The following is a 23580-nucleotide window of genomic DNA, read 5'->3' as shown; positions in this document are numbered from 1 at the left end:
TAGGTTTTATGTAGCAAATTTCATGCCAAACAAAAGCCCAAAGGTGATGTTTATTTTAATAAATATTTCACTTTATTTTTAACAGATGTGTTCTTGATGTTGGATTTTGAATTTCTGACCAGTAGGTACTAAGATTTATGTGCCAGTGACCGTGATTAGTGTTTGTGGTTTATGTATGGAATAAAAGCCACAGGAACATAAATAATAAACCAATGAATAATGGTAAAGATAGCAAACTAGTACACGACTGGTGCCTTTCACATTAGACTTGTGCACACACATACACCCTTATATTTAGAATGTTTAACATGTAGAAAAAGAAGAAAATTCCAGGACAAAAAAAGGAGATGCATTACCAGAATCTAAACTTTTTTGGCAGGACTTCTGAAAGGTAAGTGACCTAATTGCATATCCAAAACAAATGAAAATCCATTGAAAAAATGTTTCATGTGATAGAGAATAAAGACATGCTCATATCAGATTATTAGATGCATATATTTACAAAGCTCTTGTAACCTAAGTCCCATTAAACAGCCTAGAAGTTGATACACCTTTGCTTACACTGGAATTCTTTCCTGTTCTTTTCCTCCTTTGGGGAATGGTTTGTAGCTTAGTTAAGGTTTGGGAAATCTGCTGACTGAAACCCACCATGGTCAAAGTGAATGCTGTTACCGTGACCTTGTTCAAAGCCTTCCACTTCCTCCTCCTGTGAAGCTGGGAGGATCCACCTTTTCATTCCTATCTCGGTGATCTCAGGGAGTTTGGTCACCGCATGTAACAAGTGTCTAAACCATTGTCCACAATCCCGAAAAGTGGATGGCCGAAGGCTGATGTCTAGCGTGGTTAAATCTTTCAGGAGCCACATGTGTCGGCAGAAGACGGTCCATCCTGCACCACAGATGTTGTCATTATAGCTCAGGTCGAGCTCCCGCAGCTGCGCCAGGTGGCCTGCCTGTATTGCTGAGGCTGAAAAAAGCAAAAACTCTCGAAATGCTAAAATACAAGAAGGCTTTATTTTGAAGTTACTTGAGTAACAAATTTCCTCTCTGTGCAGCCCATGTAGGGCTTAAAACTGAACCTTTTTCGTTCCAATTCTCAGCCCACAGAACACCTTTTCTGTCCTGTTCCGCTGTCTGTTGCACCGCAGTCCCCGTTCTTCCTGCAGACTTCCTCTAGACAGACAGGAGGAGCGATGGCTTGTTGGTTTTAACTGAGGACCATTTGTAAATAGTCTTCTTGTTGTTTAATACTGTTTAGTTGTTTATTGCTAATTTATTCAGTAACTCCTCAGTCAGCACTTTTTAATTGAGTGCTTTCCATGTGCAAAATATGCCTGGATAATTTCTAATTCACCTTGAGCCCTCTAAAACATGGGATAGTTTTCCCTTTGAATAGCACACATCACAGTACTCTCTGAAATGGCACTTAATAAATAACAGTTAATGATGAATCTAAGAAAAGACAATGACTTCTATAAGAGAAGGTAGGAGAGACACCCACAGCCAACAGCTCGCGCTTCCCTTGTCAGCCAAAAGCAGAAATGGATTACAGAGGTCAAATGAGTAGTGAAGAATCTCAGAGTTGGAAGGGACCTTGGAGATCTCTTTATTCAACCTCCAGATCAGTGATCAGAGAGGAATCCCTCTCAAAGCTTCTGTCCTGATTCTGATTTTCAGCCTGAGTCTGCCTGAAGCCCCCTTTCAGGGTGCCCCACCAGGTGAAGCAGCTCTCAGCAGGAGAAGCCCTTCCTTTGGGCACCTTTCTGCTTTCCAGTGAAGTCCACCCACTGACCACAGCCCACTGAAATCTCAGCTCCTTTCTCATGCCAGCCATGCAGTGTTGGACAACAGTAAGGTCCCCTCAAATTTTCCCCTTTTAGGACTAAACATGCCCTGGTCTTTCAATCATTCCGCGTGCATCATGACTCCAGACCCACCGCCATGGCTTTCCCTTGCTGACATGTGGTGCTGCTGTGGGTCTGAGCACTCAGTGGTGCGCACATGCGTCTGAGGGCCCAGCATACAAAGAGTAGACAGGAGAGTGAGCCCCTGTTTCCCCACTGTTCAGCTTCAGCAGTTACCTTTATTATACCCATCTTGGCTCACCTAGCCCTTTACTTTTTTTTTCTTTAACATTTTCTCTACTGTTTGTATCCAGTCATGTGAGTATCCTAATTATTATATTTAGTATTTTATACATTATGTTTTTTAAAATCTGGTTAATAGAATCATAGGCTACAAAAGCATTTTTTGTAGTTTATGATATGAAAGATATTGTATTTATGTTCTTTATTTCATAATTTTTGCTGCCTAGTTTTTTTTTCAGGTCAAATTTATACTTTTACATTATGTCTGGGATATTTTTTCCTTCTTTTGATTTTTAGTGAATAACAAATATTACTATGTGTGGTTAGCTATTGGCACTTTTATATTGCTTTGCTTATTTCTAACAGAAACATTCTTTTAGAATTTCTTAATCACAAGTCCTACAGCTACAAGGAACTGCATGCTGCTAACAACAAGAATGAGCTGGAAAGGAGGTTGATTCCCAGAGCCTCCAGATGAGAACTTGGCTTGGCTGATGCCTTGAGGTCAGCCTTGGGAAACCTTGAATGGAAAACCAGACAAGCTGTACCAGATTGTGGCCTCCAAAACTGTAAGCAAATTAAATGAGTATTATTTTAAGCCACAGATTAATGTGTCACACAGCAACAGAAAACAATTCACCTTTAGTCAGGTTAGCCAAAAAAAACAAAGATAGAAACACAAATTACCAATATCAGGGATGAGAGAGGGGTAGCACTATAGTTGTTAAAAGGCTAGTAAGGGAATAACTTTATTTCCATCAAGCGAGGTGAAATAGAGCCATTCTTGGAAGACATAAAGTACCAAAACTCACTCAATAAGAAACAGAGAATCTGAAGAGTCCTACATCTCTTTTAAGAACTGAATTTGTAATTTAAAATTCCTCACAAAGGAAATTCCAAGTTTAGACAAGTTCAGTGAAACAGTTAAGGAAAGAATAATACCAATTCTACAGTCTTTCCAAGAAATACAAGAAGCAGAAACATTTGCCAACTTATTTTATGAGACCATCATTACCCTGATACCAAAGCCAGACAAAGACGTTACAAGAAAACCATTAGATTATTATGTTGCATGAACATAGCAATAAACATCCCAACAAAATGTTAGCAAATAAAATCCAGCAATATATAAAAAGACAATACAGCACAACCAAGAACGGTTTATCCTGGGAACATGAGGCTGATTTAACACTTGCCAGAGGAGGATTCCTCTACCTGATAAAGAGCACATCTACAAAAACACTTACAGCTAACATTACTCAGCAGTAAAAGACTGAATGCTTTCCCCCTAAAACTGGAAACAGGCCAAGGATGTCTGCTCTCACTACATTCACCACCGACTGGGAGTCCTATCCAGTTAAATAATGAAGAAAAAGAAAATATATACAGACTGGAAAGGGAGAAGTAAAACTGTTTCTAATTATAGATGATATAACTGTGTAGAAAATCCTGTAGCATCTATCAAAAATCTTCTAGAATTAATAGATAAATTTAGCAAAGATGCAGTAAAAAATATCAATATACAAAACTCAATTGTATTTCTACATAGTAGCAATGACCAATTGGGAATCAAAATTTTAAAAAACAGTACCTTTTATAATACAACCCAAAAGTGAAATACTTAGATATAAATTTAACAAAATATGTGCAGGATCTATATGGTAGAAAGTACAAAACACCAATGAAAGAAATCAAAGAGAACACAAATACAAAGATAGAGATTCTGTGTTCATGGATTAGAATACTCAATAAAGTGAAATATCATTTCTCCCTGTATTTTTCTATAGACTCAAAGCAATCCCAATCAAAATTCCAGCAGGATTTTTCATAGATATTGACGATATGATGCTAAAATTTATAAGCAAGTCTCAAAGAACTAGAATAATCCAAACAATTTTGAAAAAGAACAAAAAATATTCACTACCTGATTTCAAGGCTTACTATCTAAAGCTTCAGTAATCAAGATATTGTGGTATTGGTAAAATAGACACATAGATCCATGGGACAGAATAGAGACCAGTAATAGACCCTCACAAATATGGCCAACTGATTTTTGACAAAAATACAAAGGCAATTTAACAGAGAATGGGTAATACTTTCAACTAATGGTGCTCGAGTAATTGCACAGCCATAGGCACAACAAACATTAACCTCTGGCCCTTTTCTCATACCTTGTACAATAATAACTCAAACAAATTTGCTGGTTTTCAAAATTAGGCAAAAGATTCTGACAGACACTTCACCAAAGAATATATATAGTTGACAAATAATCATGTAAAAGCATGCTCATCATCTTTAGTCATTAGAGAAATGCAAATTAAAATCACAGTGTTTTGTCCTCATCTCTACGCTTTGCCATAACACTTGTTTTGAAAACACAAATTTGCTCCAACTAGATTGAAATATCAGAGAACAGTTTGAGCATGACACAAATTTCTTGTTTGTTGCATAATTTGTCCAAAGGAAATCCTAGGTGAGCACAGAAAACTGCACCCAGGTGACCTTAGATATGAGTAAATGGAATCGACACATGCACACATTGCGCAAGGACCATGAGCTTCATCCATCCACATCCAGGGTTCAAACTTTCTATGTAATGTCAGATGATCCTTGTTCTACTACTTTTAATAACTCACAAGCTGCAACCCAGGGCTGCATAGCCCTGACCCCTCCCCTTTCCTCCCCTTTCCCCCTGCCAGTTGTATATTATCCTCTCTGTCCCTCCTTAGCAGGCATGGGAACCGGGGGCAGGCCACTGGGAGTGTGTGGACAGCTTTCTCCCACAAACCAACTTCAGGTTTTTTTTAAGGTAAAGTGCCATCTTCACTGTAGTATTTATGTATTTCTTAAGTGTTAACATGGATAAACTTCACTACCATTTTTATTAGTTCCCTGACTTTTTTTTTTAATGTTTCACTGATGAAGGTTTTAAGCGTTGTGCTTCTAACCCTAAGCTCTGTGATTATTATGTGATTTTTGCAGAGCATAAATGTTTTGGCACATATGTCATGTTAAAGCAGAACTGACTGTAAATACACAAGAGAATACAGATATACCTACCTGATGCCTGTTCTGGACCCTTTATTCGGAAGGGTTCTCATTACTTCAGAGACCTTGCAGCTGATGGCTGCATAGTGATGGAGGTATGGGGATAAGGGCAGATGAGAGATTCATTGTCTTGACCATGGCAAGGCGATTTTAGGGGATTTGTGGTAAGGCATTATATAGTTTGGGATCCCACAGTGCAAAAGTTATTCCTATTCAACTCTCTTTCCATCTTTCTAAATTGACATGTACAAAGTTTCATATTGGATCTCCAGTGTGTCTTTTACCCCCTCATCTCCTTTTTATAACAGAGAATAACTCCTACTCAAAGCTTTCAGCCAACAACATTCTAACAATGTCTGTCAGAAGTGATACCTATTTCAGTTAGGATGAAGATCAGTTTCCTGTTTAATTAAACACATTTATGTTTAAGAGTCAATACAAGGGGAAAAATAAATAATAGTGCAGGTGCCCTCTGGATAGGGCAAAATTTGTGCATGTAGACAGTCTATAACTGGTTTGATGAACACTGAGCTGGCTAGAGACCACAGAAGACTCCCATGTATGGGGAAGGTATGGAACTGAAGCTGGTTGCCCCAAAGGAATCTCCCACCACATCTGGGTCCAATGCCTCCTGTGGAACACCTGTCACTGCCTCCCTGATTTGAGAATTGCCCTTATTTTTTTAACCAGATCTCTCCTGCTCAGATGCCGGGGAGAAGGGAAGCTGCCCAGAGCGCTCAGCCAGACCTTGCTGCCTTCTCCACCTCCCTTCCCCTGTTCTTGCAGGGTAGACGCAGTGGGTTCCACATGCCAGGACTGCTTTGGAATCAGTAGATACAAACCCAAGACAGCCACATCTTCTGTCACCAGGGAACAGCTGCTTAGCCTCAGCACTTGAAGGGAAGTTGAGAGCTTTAGTGTTTCCAGAAGCAGCTTCAGGTTGCCACCAACACACTTATTCCAAGAAAGGTTGACTATTTCCAGAGCAGGGAGGTGAATGGAGGCTTCAGCTAAAATTAGTAACAAAAACAGCAATCATTTAGACTTCTTTAGAGATTATAAGCCCTGAATTTGAGGAACCTAGGCAAGGACAATGTATTAATATAGCTGAGGTTAAGAAAGGCATAGAGAATATTTTCTTTTGCCTGAAATTCATAGCCTCAATTTATGTTGTCAATTTTTATTTGGAAGAAATTTTAGAAACTTTAGAGAAGTAAAACTTGATTAAATGGAATTCACTATTAATTGGGATTTCTTTCCTTCATGTCACATTTATAAAGAGGAGAGAGAGAGACAAAGAATTTAGACAGCTATTTAAGATTATTCCGGAGTATGTCCTGATTGTACATATTTCTGTACACCGTGGGGTCAGTGCTGAAGTTTAGAGACAGGGCCAGGCCTCCCTAGGATTCTGAAACACCAAAATATATTATGTTAACTTGCCTGCAGTTACAGAGACAATGAAGGGAACCAATGTATTTTGGAAAGATTTTTAAAGGAAATTAAAAGAGTTTCTGCTTAATCCTCATTTGCCCCTAATGTGAGAATTACCTAGAAGAATTTATTCCCAAGATATAATAGTTAATCACACTTTAAACTATTCTGCCTTCTTTCTAAAGAATAACATGTTCATGTTATTCTTTCAAAAATATATATTCTTTTATATTACCTAATAAAATCCTTCCCACATGTATGGTACAGAGACCTACCAATAAGAAATGGCACTTCTTTTTCTTCTAAAAGTGATGTGGACAAATATATATTTACTTGATTTATTTATTAATTAAAATTGAATAATAGACTTATGTCAGATGGTATAATTTAGTGTAATAGCTATGTGAGTATGGTTTATTATGAAGCTATAATTGTAAAGAGCTGCATCTTCTGATGATAGAAGACACACATATTTTTCCAAAAATTTCTTAAGGAATATCCAACTTTTTCCAACTGGGAAGTATATTTATGAAATACCATGTCCCCAGATTTTTTTTTCCAGAAATTTCTGAGCATTTGAACAGTGGACTGTACTGTGTGTGTTTGTGTGTGTGTGTGTGTGTGTGTTTACCCAACCATTATGGGGATTACAGACCTCTTTGAGAAGTTTGTTGACTTAACTAATATGTAGAAACACCTAAAAGGTGGTTAGGGTATGCAGTGAAGAATGACCATGACCCCTGCTCTCAAGGAGGTTACCGTCTAGGGGGAATATGGCCATTAAACACACACACACCAATAAATACATAATTATAAATTCTGATTAAGGCTACAAAGAAGATACAGGGGCTCCTGACTTAGAGAGGAGCTGCCTTAAAAAGGACATTAATGCTGAGATCTGAAGATGGAGCTGCCCAGGAAAGAACGGGGGGCTAGGGCATTTGCAGAGGAGGTTCTGCCCACAGAAGGGAGCTCCATGGCAGGATGGAACCACAACAAACCATCTGAGGCTGGGTTCAAGGAGTGAGGGAGAGAGTGGCCAAGAAGTACAAAGGTCAGATCATCTGGGCCTTTTAACTCCATGAAGGAATCTGGATTTTACCAGAGGTGAGACAGGCAGTCACTGGCTCTAGTCAAACTGGATAGTGATAAGATCCAATGTACTTTGAAATTTATACACTCTCTCCCCATAATAATAATAGCAACTAACATTTGTTGAGCATTTACTCTGTACCAAGCACCTTTCCAAGAACTTTACATGTATTAAACCATTTATTCTTACAACCCTATGAGGTAAGTGCTATTACTCCATTTTACATTTAATAGACAAGGAAACTAAAGCACAAGGATGTTAAGAACCTCAGGTAACAAGAGCCAGAGTCAGGCTTTGATTTTAGGCAGTCTGATTCCAGGCACTTGGGAAACAGAAAATGTATCTCACATACCTGTCACCACTACCACCAAAAAGAAAATAATTGCTGTCAGTTTCAGGGAGTGCGTAGCCTCCTCGGCCAAGCATAACTGTAGACTGACTTTCTGATCCACTCTCTGGATATGGCAGGTCCACAGACCTCAGATTAAGAATTTCCAGATCTGAAAGGTACCTATCCTGTTACTTTTCCCTATCCAGACATTGCAGACAAAGAGATGAGCAATACTGGGGGAGGCCTGGGTGCAGTATGTGGCAAGGACCAAGTCTTTGTGGGCTGTATAAAATACTTGGGCTGAACAGGAGGGCAAGAGAACCTGTACAGAGAGTTCTTAGAATTTGGGGTAAATTATATGCATGCATTCCTATTAATAGATATTAATAAATAGCTACTTACTATTTTATTAATAGAATACATTAATTTCATTAGTAATAGCCCTTGTCTGGTCCACAGGATAATTCATTTTTAAGGAAGTATCAACTGACATAACACTTGGGAGGTCAGAGGGAAGGACTCTGTTTTCATTGTTATCCAGGAAGAATCAGAATCCAACCACTCTAGTCTTGTGCTTGTGTGCAAAAAAAGAGTTAACCTACCAGCCTAAGACTACTGTCCCTAGAAGTGACTGCTGGAGAGGCTGGCCTTGGCTGACATCTGGGAACTTGGAATTTGGAAGTGTTCCCACCATTCCTGGACTGATGAGAGTGGTTCATTGTGTGTTTAAACTGTGTTTATACATACGATTTATACTGCACACCAGCTTTCCTTCTGTGAGTCTGGAATTTTAGTATGTGTGAATTAGAGGGTGCCTGTGTGACCAACCCCCAGTAAATACTCCAGGCTTGAAGGTTCAGGTGAACCCCCCTGGTAGGCATCATTTTACAGTTTGCTGGATTGAAGTACACCATGTGTATTCCCACCAGAAGAAGTCTCTAGGAGCTTGTGCCTGGTTTCCCCTGGACTTCATCCTGTGAACCTTTCCCTCTCCTGATTTTGCTTTGTATCCTTTTGTTGTAATAAATCTCAGCTGTGAGTACAACTGTGTGAGAGACCTGTGAACCCTAGTGAATGGCTGAGCCTGGCAGCGGTGTTGGGGACCCCTGCCCAGCATCGTGCACCCAAAGTGCTGGTTGCTCAGGGGGGATATTTGGAAAAAGACTACAAAGTCCCTTTGCTCAGCATATCTCCCTCTGCTTGCTGACACTCTTTCCCTGAATATGCAGAAAATTCAGATTCACTAGACCCTTGACCTATGCTGGGCTGTATCCAGTATCCATGACCTTTAGGCACACCCAGGTTCTTGAAAGAAGACAGTGAATCCTGTTGGGAAGTGGATGCTCAGTGGTTAGTGAGGCTCACACACTAGCAATTGCCTCACTTTTCCTGTCAGACTCACAGCAATCCCAATTTATATTGGCACCTCAGTGAAATTACAAGTTACCAGGGACACGGACCCCCAGAGTTGATTATTACACTTTAAACTGTAAATGCTAAATATGCAAATGCCAGAATCATACATGTGGCCTTCAGAAGGTCACTTTTAAGAGCGCATATTTCCGGAAAAGAAGACAGATTAGTAATCACATATAACATTAGTGGTTGAGCCTTGGAGCAGAACTCCTGCGCAGGGAAAGGAGAGGCCTCTCCTCTGCTGCAGTGTACTGCAGGCCTGTAGAGGTCTGGGAACTCCCTTACCCAGGGTGGCAAAAGTCTCACATTCCAAAGCACAGTTGTTGATTAGTAAGGACTTCAGTGCTGGTAGAAATCGGAGCCTGCTAAGTAGGTGCTCAGAAGCGGTTCCCACCTTCTTGTTGGCAGATAAATCCAATTCTTGAAGACTCGAGAGTAAAGGGATCACCTGGGCTGTTGAAATACCAACAGTGACATGCATTTCTATTAATAGATATTATTAGTATCTACTAGTAAATAACTAGCTACTTACTATTTTATTAATAGAACACATTTTGGCACCATCTCACAAAGAGTCTTCTAGGCGTTTGTTTCCCACCCTCTTCTTGATTGGCAGTCACGGCTCTCCCCAGTTTGACCCCTGCCCTCCCTTATCATGGCCACAGATGGACTAAAAACCCCCCATCTCAAGGCTATGCTTACGCTGTTATGAGAAACCGCACCTAGACATTTCATGTTGTAATTACAGGACTATGTCTGTGGTAGGAAAGTAAGTGTAGCTAAAACTTCTTTAAAGTTATATGTACACTAATTACGCACCACCCCACTGACTTTTTCTGTAATTTCATTTGTATCTAAGTGGCTTGACTTTGCTTGGTAGAAAGCTTCAACACCTTTGTTTTGGCTTTCTCTGTACTTTCCTCTTTGCAATTAACTCTGTGACACTAACATTCATTTATGAACAGCAAAATAAATTCAAAATTTTCTCCTTCAAGTGCCACATCTATCACTAACAGACATGTATAGGAGGAATTTAGATTCACTAATATTTACTGGGCACTTAATACATGCCAAATACTATATTGAGTATTCACAGAACTTTTATGATTTGATCCTCCCAGTAACCTCATTAACTAAGTTTAGGGGTTCATCTCAAATTTTCTAAGTTTCCAAACATATGCCAAAGTTCCAGAAGTCCTTCTGTTAGGCAGAAAGATAGATATGAGCGAGATGAAAAGAGGATGGAGCCCACCAAGAACTCAGGGAGTTAATCAGATTGATCCAGAAAGGACTCATCCCTTTGTAATGTGAGTTCATTCCACATGCTCTGAATCTGGGCTGACTTTGAGACTTGCCCTAGCTAATGCAGGTGAGATGGGGCACAAGCACAAGGCAAGCATGATGACTAATTTTCCTAAAAAATGATGGAATTAGCATAATAAGAACAAGAGGGACTTATCTTAAGGTTAAGATTCAGATTGATCCAGAAAGGACTCATCCCTTTGTAATGTGAGTTCATTCCACATGCTCTGAATCTGGGCTGACTTTGAGACTTGCCCTAGCTAATGCAGGTGAGATGGGGCACAAGCACAAGGCAAGCATGATGACTAATTTTCCTAAAAAATGATGGAATTAGCATAATAAGAACAAGAGGGACTTATCTTAAGGTTAAGATTCCACTTTTGAAAGAGAATTAGGAAGTTAGCTTCAGCCAATGACTTATCTTAAGGCAAGGCAAGCAGTCCTAACTGATGTGTTCCTGGTACTTGGGAGCGGCCACTGTCCTAGAGAGGAGCAAAAGGTGTCTCTCCCCAGGGATAGAATCATGAGATGAGACCACCTTACAGGCCTACCCCCCGACACTTTACCTTTGCCACATTCTTGAAAGCCTTAAATGACAGAATGCCAGCCTTTTAGGTACACCTCCTCCTCTCTGAGGTTGCCTGCCCTCCCCTTCCTTGGAGTATTTTCAAAAGACATTTTACTGCTCAGCTTATTACATTTTGTCGATGTGCTCTTCCAGTGGTGTCTTTGGCACTTTGCAATTTCACTCCATTTTCCAGACTTTAAGCACAAGTGTTCACTCTCTCTGTCCTACTCCAGATAAGCAAGTAAACCTGCCTTTACCTACCTCAACTTTAGCCCATTCCTCTCTTAGAGTATGTTCAAATATAACTTCACTCTACTTCTGCTGTGTCTCTGCCCTTCAATTCTTTGTTGCAGTCGGGACGAGCCGAGGAGAACAAACCCACCACCCCAGCACATCTGTGGCACATGCTTACTCAGCGACACCACGTCGGCTGCGGTCAGCGAGCACTGGTGAAGATCCAGGGCTTCCAGATGCTCCATCTTGGCCAGCTGAGCTGCTGAGTCTTCAAAACCTCCACCCAGTTCCTTGTTGCAGGAAAGGTCCAGTTTCCTCAGCTTACTCATGTAGCTAAAAGCAGCAACTACAAATAAAGCCAAACTCCCATTCAAACATATCACAAGGTGGGAGGCAGGGGTGGGGTGGGGGATGGGGCAGGTGTGCAGAAGGGAGACTGAGAAAATACACTGGGCTCACAAAAGCCAAGACAGAGGAGTAACTTCAGACTCCCTGCCATTTAGTCCCCTTTGGACCTGACAATGGCTTCAAACCCATACTCCCTACGATCTGTGTAGACTGCCAATGGTTCTGATCAGAAAACTTCAAGTAACGGCTGTCCTCCTACTATGCTTGAGCACTGGAGTTTTCATAGAATTCTAGGCTTCTAGAATAGAATTCTATAACATTGTATAGTATTTCAACTTTGAGGTCTTGGGGGTACAGGAGGGTGCAATGGCCAAGGGGGGAAGCTTAACATTTCTGAAACCATTTCCCACAGGAAAGTATCTGGGGGTTATAGAGTGGAGGCTGGGAGGGAAGTCACCAGAAAGATCAGCCTTCTGAATGACTTTCAGTGTCTTGGGCAAAACAGGGTGGAGAGCCACACAAGTGGAAAATGTATAAAAGTTTATGTGTGTGTTTGTGTGTGTGTGTGTGTGTGTGTGTATATGCACATATAAACTTCAGGCATTGCTAACTCACCTAATAGTTGGACACTCTTTTGTGATAATCCACATGAATGTAACTTTAATACTTTCAGATTTGAAGTACTTTTTAATCCTTGAGCAATGCTTTTTAGACTGCCACCGATGTTTCTATTAATGGAAAGATCAAGTATTTCAAGATTTTTCAGCATAGGTAGCAACTGACCTGGAAGGAAAGGAATCCAAATCAGAGCTACTCAATAAAAGTGCAGTGTGTAAAAGCTGAGACAGGCAGGGTGGGTACGCTTCATGACTGGGGGTTACTGAGGGTAAGGGAAGCACAGCCACCTTTGACTCCCAGTGATCCAGTCACGGCGTCTTCACATTTATTTTTTTTCCGAGAGGACTTTTCCAAATTCCACTTACCCACAAAGGTCCCATCCTCTGACGTGAGGGCACAATCCACAAGCTCAAGCGTCTGTATCTTGCTCCCTTCTTGGACTGCCTGGAGGATCAGAGGCAGCGTTCCTCCCACTTTACTGTTCCAGGACAAATTCAGCTCTTCAAGTTCAGGTATTGCTTTAAGCGCATCTCCTGGAAAAAAATGGCTTGAAGAAGATCAATTTGATCACTAGTCCGCAAAGCAGGGAATTTATTTCAAAATCAGTACAACCATTATTTATGGACTATCAAAGCTGGGCCAGGTATCAGGTACTGGTGCCAAGGAACAGAGAGAATAAAAGGACCCAGGTCCTGCCCACCCCCAGCAGGGTGAGCTTTTGCATTTACAGGCACAGCAAGTCTAGTACCTCCAAAGATCTGAAGCCTTGCTTTTGAGCAAGTGTTGTTGTAAAACAAATAAACCTATCAGTAGTATGGTTATTACTGGCTGTTTTTGTGGCAGTAAACATTTGTACTAGTTTATCTGCTTCCCTCACCACCCTCTCTGGGGTCTGCATCACTGAGAAGCTTGGCCAGAGGTAGACGTGACAGAAAGTAGGGCCCTGGCCCCACAGGAGTAGAGCTCACTTTGATATCAAGAATATCACACACTACAGAACCAGCCACGACAGAGAACTAATGCCAGACTGTCAGGCACTAGCACCTCCTAACAGCCACAGCCACCTCTGGGGTAGAGGGTGTGTGAGAAAGGGGCGGAACTTGATGCTTCTGAAACCCTTTCCCACAGGAAAGCATCTGAGGGCTCCAGAGTGGAGGCTGGGAAAGAACTGGGAAGTGACCCCGGCAAAACCAGCCTTAGGAATGATTTTCACTGCCTTGGGTGAAACAGGACAGAGGCCACACACCTGGAAAATGTACTTTCTCAGCATTCACAGTCTATCTTACCACCAAACAATTGCGTGCTGGAAAGTCCCTTGTGTTCAGAAGCCACTCTTCCACTGTCTGCTCCTGGGCTTGGACTTCTACCATGGGTTATTCATTGTTTGAATTAAGGTTTTAGGAGTCCAGAATCCCCATTTAAAACGCATGTTCTCCTGGCACAGGTGTGACTTTGTGTGCCATTGCCTGTCAACTGGGGATAGTTCTCTGTAGTCCTGAGGTGTCCCCCAGGGTCATGGAGAAAGGGTGTCACTGTTTAGCTGTGCCACAGGGCACACAGAACTGGAGTGCTGTGTACATGCCAACCAGCACTAAGCAACTGTAGCAAGTGCGATAATGTTGAAACACCTTCTGATTTGTGTTCTTTTATCGGTAAACCATTTATTCTCCCCAAACCCCATCTGCCAAAGGCTAAGGAAAGCCCCAGCTGATGGGAAGGATTGCAGAAGTCCTTCCAGAGAGACTCTGGAAAGGGAGGAGGGCACAAAACCTCAGAGTGACAAAGTATAGGCTGTCTCCTGGACCAGGAAAGCTTGGAGTGGGTGCCAGGGAAGAAATTCCATATTCTGGTTTCTCAAGGTTGGAGGATCATGAAAAATTTTAGGTTGATCATAGAAAATAAAGAAACTACATTTTCTTTTCATACTTGAGTAAACGTGTTAAACTGCAACTCTGCTATACAGTAACCAGCTGCTAACCAGTAGGGCTAAATTGAGCATGTAAAACCACAGAAAGGTTATTTTGGATGAGGGAATGACAAAAGCAGGATCTACCAATTGTTAAGCACCTACTACATGCTGGTCATCTGGTAGGCACCTCAAAAAAATTATTTTATCCTCACAACAATTTTTTGAGGTAGATATCCCCATTTCAGAGGTAAGAAAACAGACCCAGAAAGATTAAATAATTTGTCCATGGTCACAAATCTAGTTCGAGCTGAGACTAGGACTTGAACTAGGATCTGGCCATGCATGTTTTCCCTCAGCTATTGGAGGGGTAGGCCAGGGGGCATCCATAGGCCCTGATTTTCCTGAAGTGGCCTTAGAGAAAAGATAGTTGTCATGAATTATGTTATTTTTAAAGAAATTTTTGCAGAGATATAATGACCAAAATACATTACCAAAAACAGAAACTTCAGACCAAAAGAAGAATTTTAAAAAAATCAGTGACATCTAAAACCAGGAAGCATTTTAGTAAAGCAGTTGGGTTAGTAGTAGCATGACAAGTTTTATCCTATGTTGCATGTTATTCTAGGTTCAGTATATGAAGTAATTTAATAGAGGTCTAGATCTATTTAAACCCTTATTTTTAGTTGAAAAATCTTGTTTTGCTCAATTTTTTAAAATGAAGGTAGAAAAATAGATTATTTTGGAATTGGAAAAGAATTATTACCTACCCTAATTCCTCTATTTTACAGATGAGATTGTTAGATAGAAAGACAGACATAAGCAGCCACGGTAGGAAAAGATAAGGCTTAAGGGGAAAAACCCACCCAAACCCTGCCTAGGGAGGGGTTTCCACTTGAGGACAGCAAAGGATTTGCAGGCAGATAACTTCCTTGCCTATAGGGACCAGGCCAAACCGGTCCCAACCAGGTCCCAGCCCAGGCCCAATACAACAAAATTAAAAACCACCCAGACCACATCTCATCATAATCTCATTAAAGTAAAATTGCAGTGTTGCACCCCTCTGCCCCTGCCCTGCCTCGGGCTTTCCTGTGTGCATTCTGGGAAAGGATGCGGGCACTGAGAGGGATGGCTAGATAAATTAACCAGTCAAGCAAATGACCTCACCTTGTCAGTCAAAGAGGTGCCTCCTAGCCAGAATGTAATAAAAAAAAGTCTCCCATCTGAAGGATCAAGGCTTTTGCGTACTTGACTCCGTCCCAGAGCTCCCTTGAAGGGTATTCAAATAAAACTGTCACTCTGCTTCGCTATTATATATCTGCCTTTCAATTCTTTGTTTAGGTGGGGACAAGGACCTAGGAGAGCAAACTAAACCCACAACAAGATAACAGACCCAGAACAAGCAAATTTTAGTTATCTCCATTTCAACTCCATGAGACAGGTACCTTTGAGCCTCATTCCCTTCTCTATCCTGGGGCTTAGCACAAAGCTACTACAGGTTACATAGCTCTTTGGAAGTTATGCAGGTGCTCAACACAGCACTGCATCCTATGCAGTGACCCAGATCATTTGCCCTTGAGGGTTGGGTCGCAAAGGTGCATCAAGCAAAGTGTTTTCCTGGAAGCATTCAGCATACCCAGTGCTCGAACATCATCAGTGGTGAGTCTGCAACTACCCAGCCTCAGGATTTTTAACTTGCTGACAAGATGCATTTGGGGCATGATTGAAGGGAGGGTTCCGCCTACAAAATCATTCCAGGAAATATCGAATTTTTCCAAGTCTGGGAGAAAAGGCAGCAAAGCAACTAAAAGAGAACAAGAGAAAACGGATTTACACATGTGATTTGTGATTCGTAGTAAATAGGATTCAGTGCCTACCGCACTGTAAAACAGGGAGGGGTCTCAGCTGTGCAGTTGAAGAAATTGTAATATTTACATTTCCTACTTCTTGGGACATTTTGTATTTCTGCTAAATAACTGCACTCTAAAAATGCAGTGGTGTCTCCTTAAGATTTCATAAAACCGCCTTTATTGTAGTGGAAATGGTAGTTCTGCTATTACTACCATTGTCCTGTAATGTGTATACAGTCCTCTTATTTTGCAGATCCCTCTGGTATCTGTCACCCCGCCATCCTATTGGATCCCCAGGCCTTCAGCTGGAGCTCTTAATAAATGACACTTAAATTACTTAGATTACTTTAAGATGTTAAATTATATAAATTACTTTAAGACTACTCTGTTACCCAGGATTGCTGAGATTGAGGGTGCCTGTTATCTTTTTTTAAAAATCAAAATTGTGATTACCAGGGGGTATCCCCATCTTAAAAAGCTCCTATTATACTTAAATGGACCAACATGTGGAGGTTAGGCAGGCACAAAGCCTGATGGGAACCTTCTCTGAGGCTCTGTCATTGTTCAGTAAAAGTGAAAAAAGATTCCCAAAGGCCATCTTTGCCTCCTGAAGCAACAAGATTTGAGAGTAGAAATGCCATCATAAAGGAGGTAAAGCATCTTTGCTTGTTTGCTGTTAAACATCTGTCTTGAGTGTTGAAATGCTGGCAGCTGTCAGAAGCAACATGCTGAGCTTCTATAGTTAAAGGCACAGCAATTCCAGACTTTCCAAAATTCTGAGCCATGCCTAGGAGCAAAAAAATATTTTCTTTTCACTAGCCTTCAAAGCACTTTAGTATTTTCATCTTGTTCACCATGATCCTAACTTTATAAAGTATAAAAATCTGTGGAACACATTAATAGGGAAAAAGCCAACCAAACAAGGATTTCTGAGGTCCTACTCTTAGAGACTCTGATTCAGAGGGTTTGTGTTGAACTCAAGAGCTTACATTTCCACAAGTTCTTCAAGGGATTCTGACATTTGAGACCAATGGGTGTAGTTAGGGTTCCCAGTTAAGAGAGCTGTCCAAAATATAACGGCTTGGATTGTAGTTAAAATAGTAAAGGACCCCACCACACACAAAACACAGTTCTTTTGATACCTCTGTTGGCAGACACATCTAACTGGATTAAAAAATTGATTTAAGGTATCTGAGAAAAAAAGAAAGGAAGAAAAAGGTGGTGATGGTGGTGTGAAGAGGGGTTTCTTCACAGCCATACTCCTGCTTAGGTGTAACAATGGTGATTACACTTTTGTGTACAAAAGGGATAAGCAATAATTGCTGGCAGCTAAGCTTTTCATTCCACAGATAACTAAACAACACAATAGCTCTTTAAGTTCCCAGCAGGGCTCAGTTCTGTGGATGAATTTCATGAGTTTATATCATATACAAGAATAGATGTTTTTCAGGGAACAAGAGGCAATCAGGAGGGAGGTAAACTTGTGGAAAACAAGCTGATAAACTTTAATCCTAGCCTCAGCTCAAATCTTTGAAACCTTAGCAAGTATCAATTAACTCATTAAAAAAAAAAACAACAGAGGTACAGCTCTCATTCTCCAGAGACCCTGGGTTGCCAAGTGAGAAATGAGTGGGTTTTCCCATTCATCTCCTCTGTGCAAAGGCAACTGTATACAGACCCAGTTCCCTCATGTCCGCTGTTGTTAATCTGCAGTTATTCAGATCAAGACACTTGTTGACAGCCTTTCTGCCCAGCTTCTGCAGGAACTGCTCATTTTTAACCATCCCAGATCCCAGTACCATTTCTGAAGCGAGAGGCGTAGCTATAAGAATAAAGAAGAATTTGCTGTTAATGACAGTATTAAAGATGCTTCATGACTACAGTAAGACAGGTGACAAGACAGACAACAGCCCTGAACCAGTCCCTCGTGAAACCTCAACTCAGATGGGGAAGCACTTACTGGGGGCAAAACCTACCCTCTGTTTCTGCCTGCGGTGCTCAACACTGAGCACACCAACTACCCTTCTCCCAAAAGGGCCTGAGAAGCTCAGTGGCTCTTCTGTCATGGCCTGACTAGGGCTTTTCAGCCCGTGGACAGAGTCGTGCTCTCAAACAAGAGGTAAGTTGTTAGCACAGTGCTTGAGATGAGCACCGCTGGATGCATGCACAGACATCTTTGCGAATGCAACTGCAGGGTGAGGTGGGAAGCACAGGTTTTTGCATCCTAACCAAACAGCTGAAGAAGGGAATGCATTGTAACCACCACTGCTGAGTTTCAGATAGCTACAGGGAGTGAGTGAAACATCGGCTGCCCATTTTCCAGACCTTTCGGTGACAAATCCAGAGAGTACTGCCTGGGAGAGCTTTTGTATTTTCTCAACTCCTGCTGTGAATACATTCAGAAAGCCTCATATGTCCTTCTGGTTATTAGGGTCTACTTTTGTAGCACCCTCACCAAGTCCCTCTATAATAACACTACACTAACCTGACATCACTAAAATAATAAAAGCTAAAGCTATAGTTTTATTGAGCACCTATGTATGTACCAGTGCATCACCTACAGCATGTGCCAGCATTCAGGACACATGTAAAACACATCACGCTTTTGTAAGGAAAAATGAATTTGCATGTACTGGCAGTGACTTTAAAGAAGTTTGGGAAGTGAAAATGTACAATTTAAAACATACAAAGATTGTGCTGGAATCTAATAGGAAAGTGTAAGTTTCAGATGTGCAATAACATTCTACTATCTCTGACACAAAAGTATAAAACTTTTTTTATAGCTAAAAAGAAATATGTTGATACCAGTGAAAATTAAAAGATAGTAAGATTACTACTTTAGACTAAAATATTAGTAAGGATAATAAAAACCCTACCTCTCTACCATGGTTGCTGGCTGATTTTTAAGAAAACCACCTATGGGAGTACATCTTTACTGAGATGGCTGCTGTTTCTATGTTCCACCAGTAGGAGGCAGCATCACCCACCGCATCCACCATTTTACTTACTATGGCCTTCACTTTTTATCACAGTCCACTGGATACAAGGTATTTTATTTTGGGTAGGGTTGGCAGATTTGGGAAAAACAAAAACAGCATGTCCAATTAAATTTAACCCTCAGGTAATCATTCTTTAGTAAAAGTATGTCCCAAATACTGCACGTATTTTACCTGGCAACCCTAATTGTGAGTGGAGCATAGAATTGTGGAGGGGGAAGTACATGCCCGTGAGTACAGGACATTTTATTTAAACTTAATACAAAGAGTCACAATTATGCTACTTCACAGATTTGGAAACAGAGACTCAGACTGCTATCTAGTAAGTAGGAGAGTCAGAATTTGAATCCAGAACAGTGTGTCCAACCCATTTGTGTGTTTTTTTAATTTTTGTGTTTTAAAAAATTTCTCTTCATTGTATCTTATGCTTTTTCTCTTTTGATTTTAAGATTTATCTCCATGGGCTCAACCTACAGCCATGCTGAAATTCCAGCCCCACCAAACCTTTTTCTTCGTTTACTCCTCAAGCCACTGTTTTGTCAATCATTTCTTTTTCCAACAAATGTTTGGAAAGAGTGGTTTGTTCTTGCTGTCCCCACTTCTTCACCACATTTACCAATTAACCCCCTACATTCTGGTAACTATACTCACCTGTCTATATGAATAGTTTCTCAAAGGTCACCAGCAATGAGCTTCCAGTTGACAGATTCAGAAATCTCTTCTCTGACCACATCCTACTTGGGTGCTCTGCAGTGTCTGATATGATTGGCAAGGCCAAGACCATACGACTGGAAGACCTGGTTCAAATCGTTGGTCCATCCAGTGAGCAAGTCACTTCTCTGAGTCTTGGTTTACTCATCAATAAAATGGAGACTGTAATTCCTGCCCAGTTCATTCTCAAGAACAGAGTGACTTAAATTTACTGGGGTCTCCCAGGGAGCTGGGACCCTGTAGTGCCTTTTACCTGAGAGGTACTTTGTCAATATTTATTGAATGAATTAATAATTGAATCAATAAATGAATGAATGAGTGAACAAATGATTATTGGCTTTATAGTTCCTCAATTGCCAAAATAAATCAACATGATAAATCTTTATCAAAACACCCAAGTAGAAATATGAGTATCAGTGTATGAGATCCCTGATATATTTCATTTTTTTATACTCTACAACCCTTATTTTTATAAGGATATCTGGTGCCATGCTCAATATATAAACCATATGAGCCAGAGCTGCATTGGGTAGCTGAGATCGGAGGGCTGGCATTCCGTGGCAGGTACAATGTGATTGCACAGAAGCATTTCTGTGGAGTGATTCCGGGCCTTTTCCTGGCTACTGCTGAACCAGGCTCTTGCTTCTCCAGGTGATTCTGTGACTTAAATAGCATCTCCTCATTAAGTTTTTTCCAGCTTATGAGTAAGAATCCCAAGCTTTCATAAAACATGATTACATGTTCGTAACATGGGTGGTGCTGTACAAGGAACCAAGATAGCAAGTTCCTGTTTTCAAGGAGCTACCTGTCTAATGCAGGAGAACGACAAGAAAGCCACAGTCACAACACAGAGGAGAAGTGCAATGGAGGAGGCATGCAGAGGGCCTGGTAGCACATGGCTGGGACAATAAGTCCCTCAGATTCGGTGGGTGAGTCTTGGCAGGCTTCCAAGAGAAAGTGGGGCATGAATTGTGCCCTAAAAGGTGAGTGGGAGTCAGCCAGGTGGGTGGATGTGAGGGAGGAATAAAGGGGGAAGGGTGCAAAGGGAGGGTGGTGATACAGGGAAGGTCTTTCTAGGCACAGGGGACCACTTTGGAGGAATGTGGCCAGTTCAGGAAACTGCAAGCAAATCATCATGTCAGGAACAGAGGATGAACATGGCTTAGGGGGATAGCAGAGGGCATGAGGAGATAGCCATCGGATCATAAACACCTGGAATACCATGCTTAGAAGCATAGACTTTCTCTTTAAGGCAAAAAAGTCTCAGTGAAAGATTGTATGCAGATTGTACACCATCAAATCTGTGGTTTAGAAAGGGCACCCAGTGGCAGTGTGGAGGACAGGCTGGCAGAAGAGCAAACTAGAAGCAGAGAAACCAGTTTGGGAGCTGTTGCAGTGGTCTAGGCAAAAGACAACGAAAGCCAGAACAACAGTGTAGAAAATGCATCAGTCTTAGAGCCATTCTGAGGGTAAAATTAACATGACCCACAAATCACTGAATTTGGGGGTAAATGGGAATGAAGAAGCCAATCACAGCCTGAGCGGCCACTGTTGCCCAGCTGGGATAACCAGTTGCCTGGTCTTGCACTGCTAATTTAATCAGTTATAGATATTTATTGACCACGTTCCTCAAACTACAAATCATACTGTAGAACAAATAACAATTTTCTGATAGTCTTCCCTTAAAGGTAGACCTTAACTTCTTATTTTCAAAACTATAGTTAATCTACTTACAGGTAAAAAGATAATTATTTTTGGTATTTATGCAAAAGAATGTGACATAACGGTAGCTATAAGTGAAACAAGACTGGTCAGGGGTTGATAATTATTAGAGGGCAGTGATCATGGGGAGTCCTCATGTTATTCCCTCTATTTTTGTGCATTTTTGCATAAAAAGTTCAGAATATTTAAAAATACATTTAATCTAATAGATGATATATTGGTGGCATTGTATATGACACATAATTTTAGAGAGAGATCTGGCGATATTTGCTTTCATAAAACTTGAATTCATAATATCTATTCTGGGAATTTAGCCTTAAAAAATAGCTGAAATACGATGAAGCAGGGAATAGGAGAGAGGGGAAGCCAAAGATAATCACTGAAGGGCAAAAAAGGAATTTAAGTAATTACGGCATATGCATGTGATGGACTATTATGCAGCTGTTAAAATTAGGCATGAGAACATCATGTAGCAGAGTGGGAACTGAGCAGTATGACAGTATGTTCCAGAAGTGGGGTCACAGCTCCATGTAAGCTCAAGAGGGACTTATAAACAGAATATGCCCTTTCTGGCCCCCAGCTACTTCTCCTACTTGGCTCCTACTACTCCTACACTGTCCCCATGTCTCATCCTGACCATCTGGCTCATTCTCAAGCACTTCAGTTCCAGTCCCACCTGGGGCTTTGCATTTACAGTTCCTTTTACCTAGAAAGCTATCCCCACAAATATCTGCGTGGCTGGCTTGTGACATTCAGTCTGCATGGCTGACTTTATTCAGACCTCTGCTCAAATGCCACCAAGTCAGAGACTCTTTCCATCCAGCTGTGCCTAAAATAGCACCTACCCCCACCCCCTACCACCATCAGTCCCCATCTCCTTAGCCAGCTTTGTTCTTCATATCACTTATCACACTGCAATTATGTCAGTATTTGGACCTTTTGTATGTGTAAGGTCCTGTTTTTCATGGCTATATTTCTAACACAACAATGGCTGGCATATAATAGGTACTCAATCAAGGTTTGTTCACTGGCTGACTAACCATAAAACGTATGTATATGAGCAAAACACTGAAAACAATCTTGACGAAACGATCATGTGGGTTAGAATGAAAGGAAATAAGGTGTTTTCTTTAACTTTTCTATAGTGTTATAATACACTCGATATTTTAAAAGTAAAATTAGTGGATTATTTCAAGCATTTAATTAAGATCATAAATATTTGTAACAGACTGATACTAAGTTTAGTTTAATACATGTAATCTCTTTTGGGGAAAACATTCTTAAAAATGAAGAAATAACAGCAGTCAGGCTCACCTGCGTCTAAGGCGGCTGTCTGCTGTGTCTTGTCGCAGGCTTGGAAATCAACTGTTTCAAGGTCACAGCCCTCTTTTTTGCTTTCAGCTTTGGAGGACCTGAGCTTTGAGCCCTTAAAGAATTTGTTGACAAATGATGTCTCAGGTTTAGTTTCTCCATCTGAAGAACTTTTGTTTCTTGCTTTATTCATAGTCAAGTTGAAAGAGGTCTTTTTCAATAAGACACCTGCCTGTTTTCTGTTTTCTAGGACTACTGAGAAGAAAATAAGCTCCTGTCAAGCCTGTGTGAAACTACAACTTCCCTATAAGTTTTTATTTCCTCTTTTCTTTCTGTTTTTATTACTGTTAATGTTTAATGTCAAAATAAGAATGGTGTAAACCAGGATCCAGGAACCAACAGATGGGGCAGATACGAACCCAAAGCAAATTTGAGGTCTTTGCCCTGTTTTATTGTGTGAGATACATGCAGGTCATTACACAAAACACCACTTCAGCAAGTCCATCAACTGTGTCAATATATTTTAAACTTCAGCAGGCAGTTAGAGGTACCTTCTAAGAGACGTAGTAACAGGAGTTAGCGTGCCTGTAAGCTGTGCGGCCCTTC

The 23580-nt window shown here is 40.9% G+C and overlaps 1 protein-coding gene across 2 annotated transcripts; it reads right to left on the bottom strand.

The window, feature by feature from the left end:
- Window positions 1-221: 221 nt before the first annotated feature.
- LRRC31 (leucine rich repeat containing 31) lies at window positions 222-23251 on the bottom strand. Of its 2 annotated transcripts, none has more exons than XM_017677606.3 (9): window positions 22978-23251; window positions 17913-18056; window positions 16021-16188; window positions 12844-13011; window positions 12476-12643; window positions 11691-11858; window positions 9694-9861; window positions 5977-6144; window positions 222-966 (listed from the first exon to the last, which is right to left on the bottom strand). In XM_017677606.3, exons 1-9 carry the CDS (start codon window positions 23165-23167, stop codon window positions 611-613), a joined length of 1698 nt encoding a protein of 565 aa, XP_017533095.3. In that variant the 5' UTR covers window positions 23168-23251; the 3' UTR covers window positions 222-610. The 2 variants fall into 2 exon arrangements, with proteins under 2 accessions (XP_017533095.3, XP_073088204.1); XM_073232103.1 differs by lacking the exon at window positions 222-966 and adding an exon at window positions 992-1172.
- Window positions 23252-23580: the final 329 nt, after the last annotated feature.

This window comes from Manis javanica, chromosome 3 (genome assembly GCF_040802235.1).
Source record: "Manis javanica isolate MJ-LG chromosome 3, MJ_LKY, whole genome shotgun sequence".
NCBI classification, from domain to species: domain Eukaryota; kingdom Metazoa; phylum Chordata; class Mammalia; order Pholidota; family Manidae; genus Manis; species Manis javanica.
The sequence above is the reverse complement of the archived record's forward strand: the minus strand, read 5'-3'. Positions and strand labels throughout refer to the sequence as shown.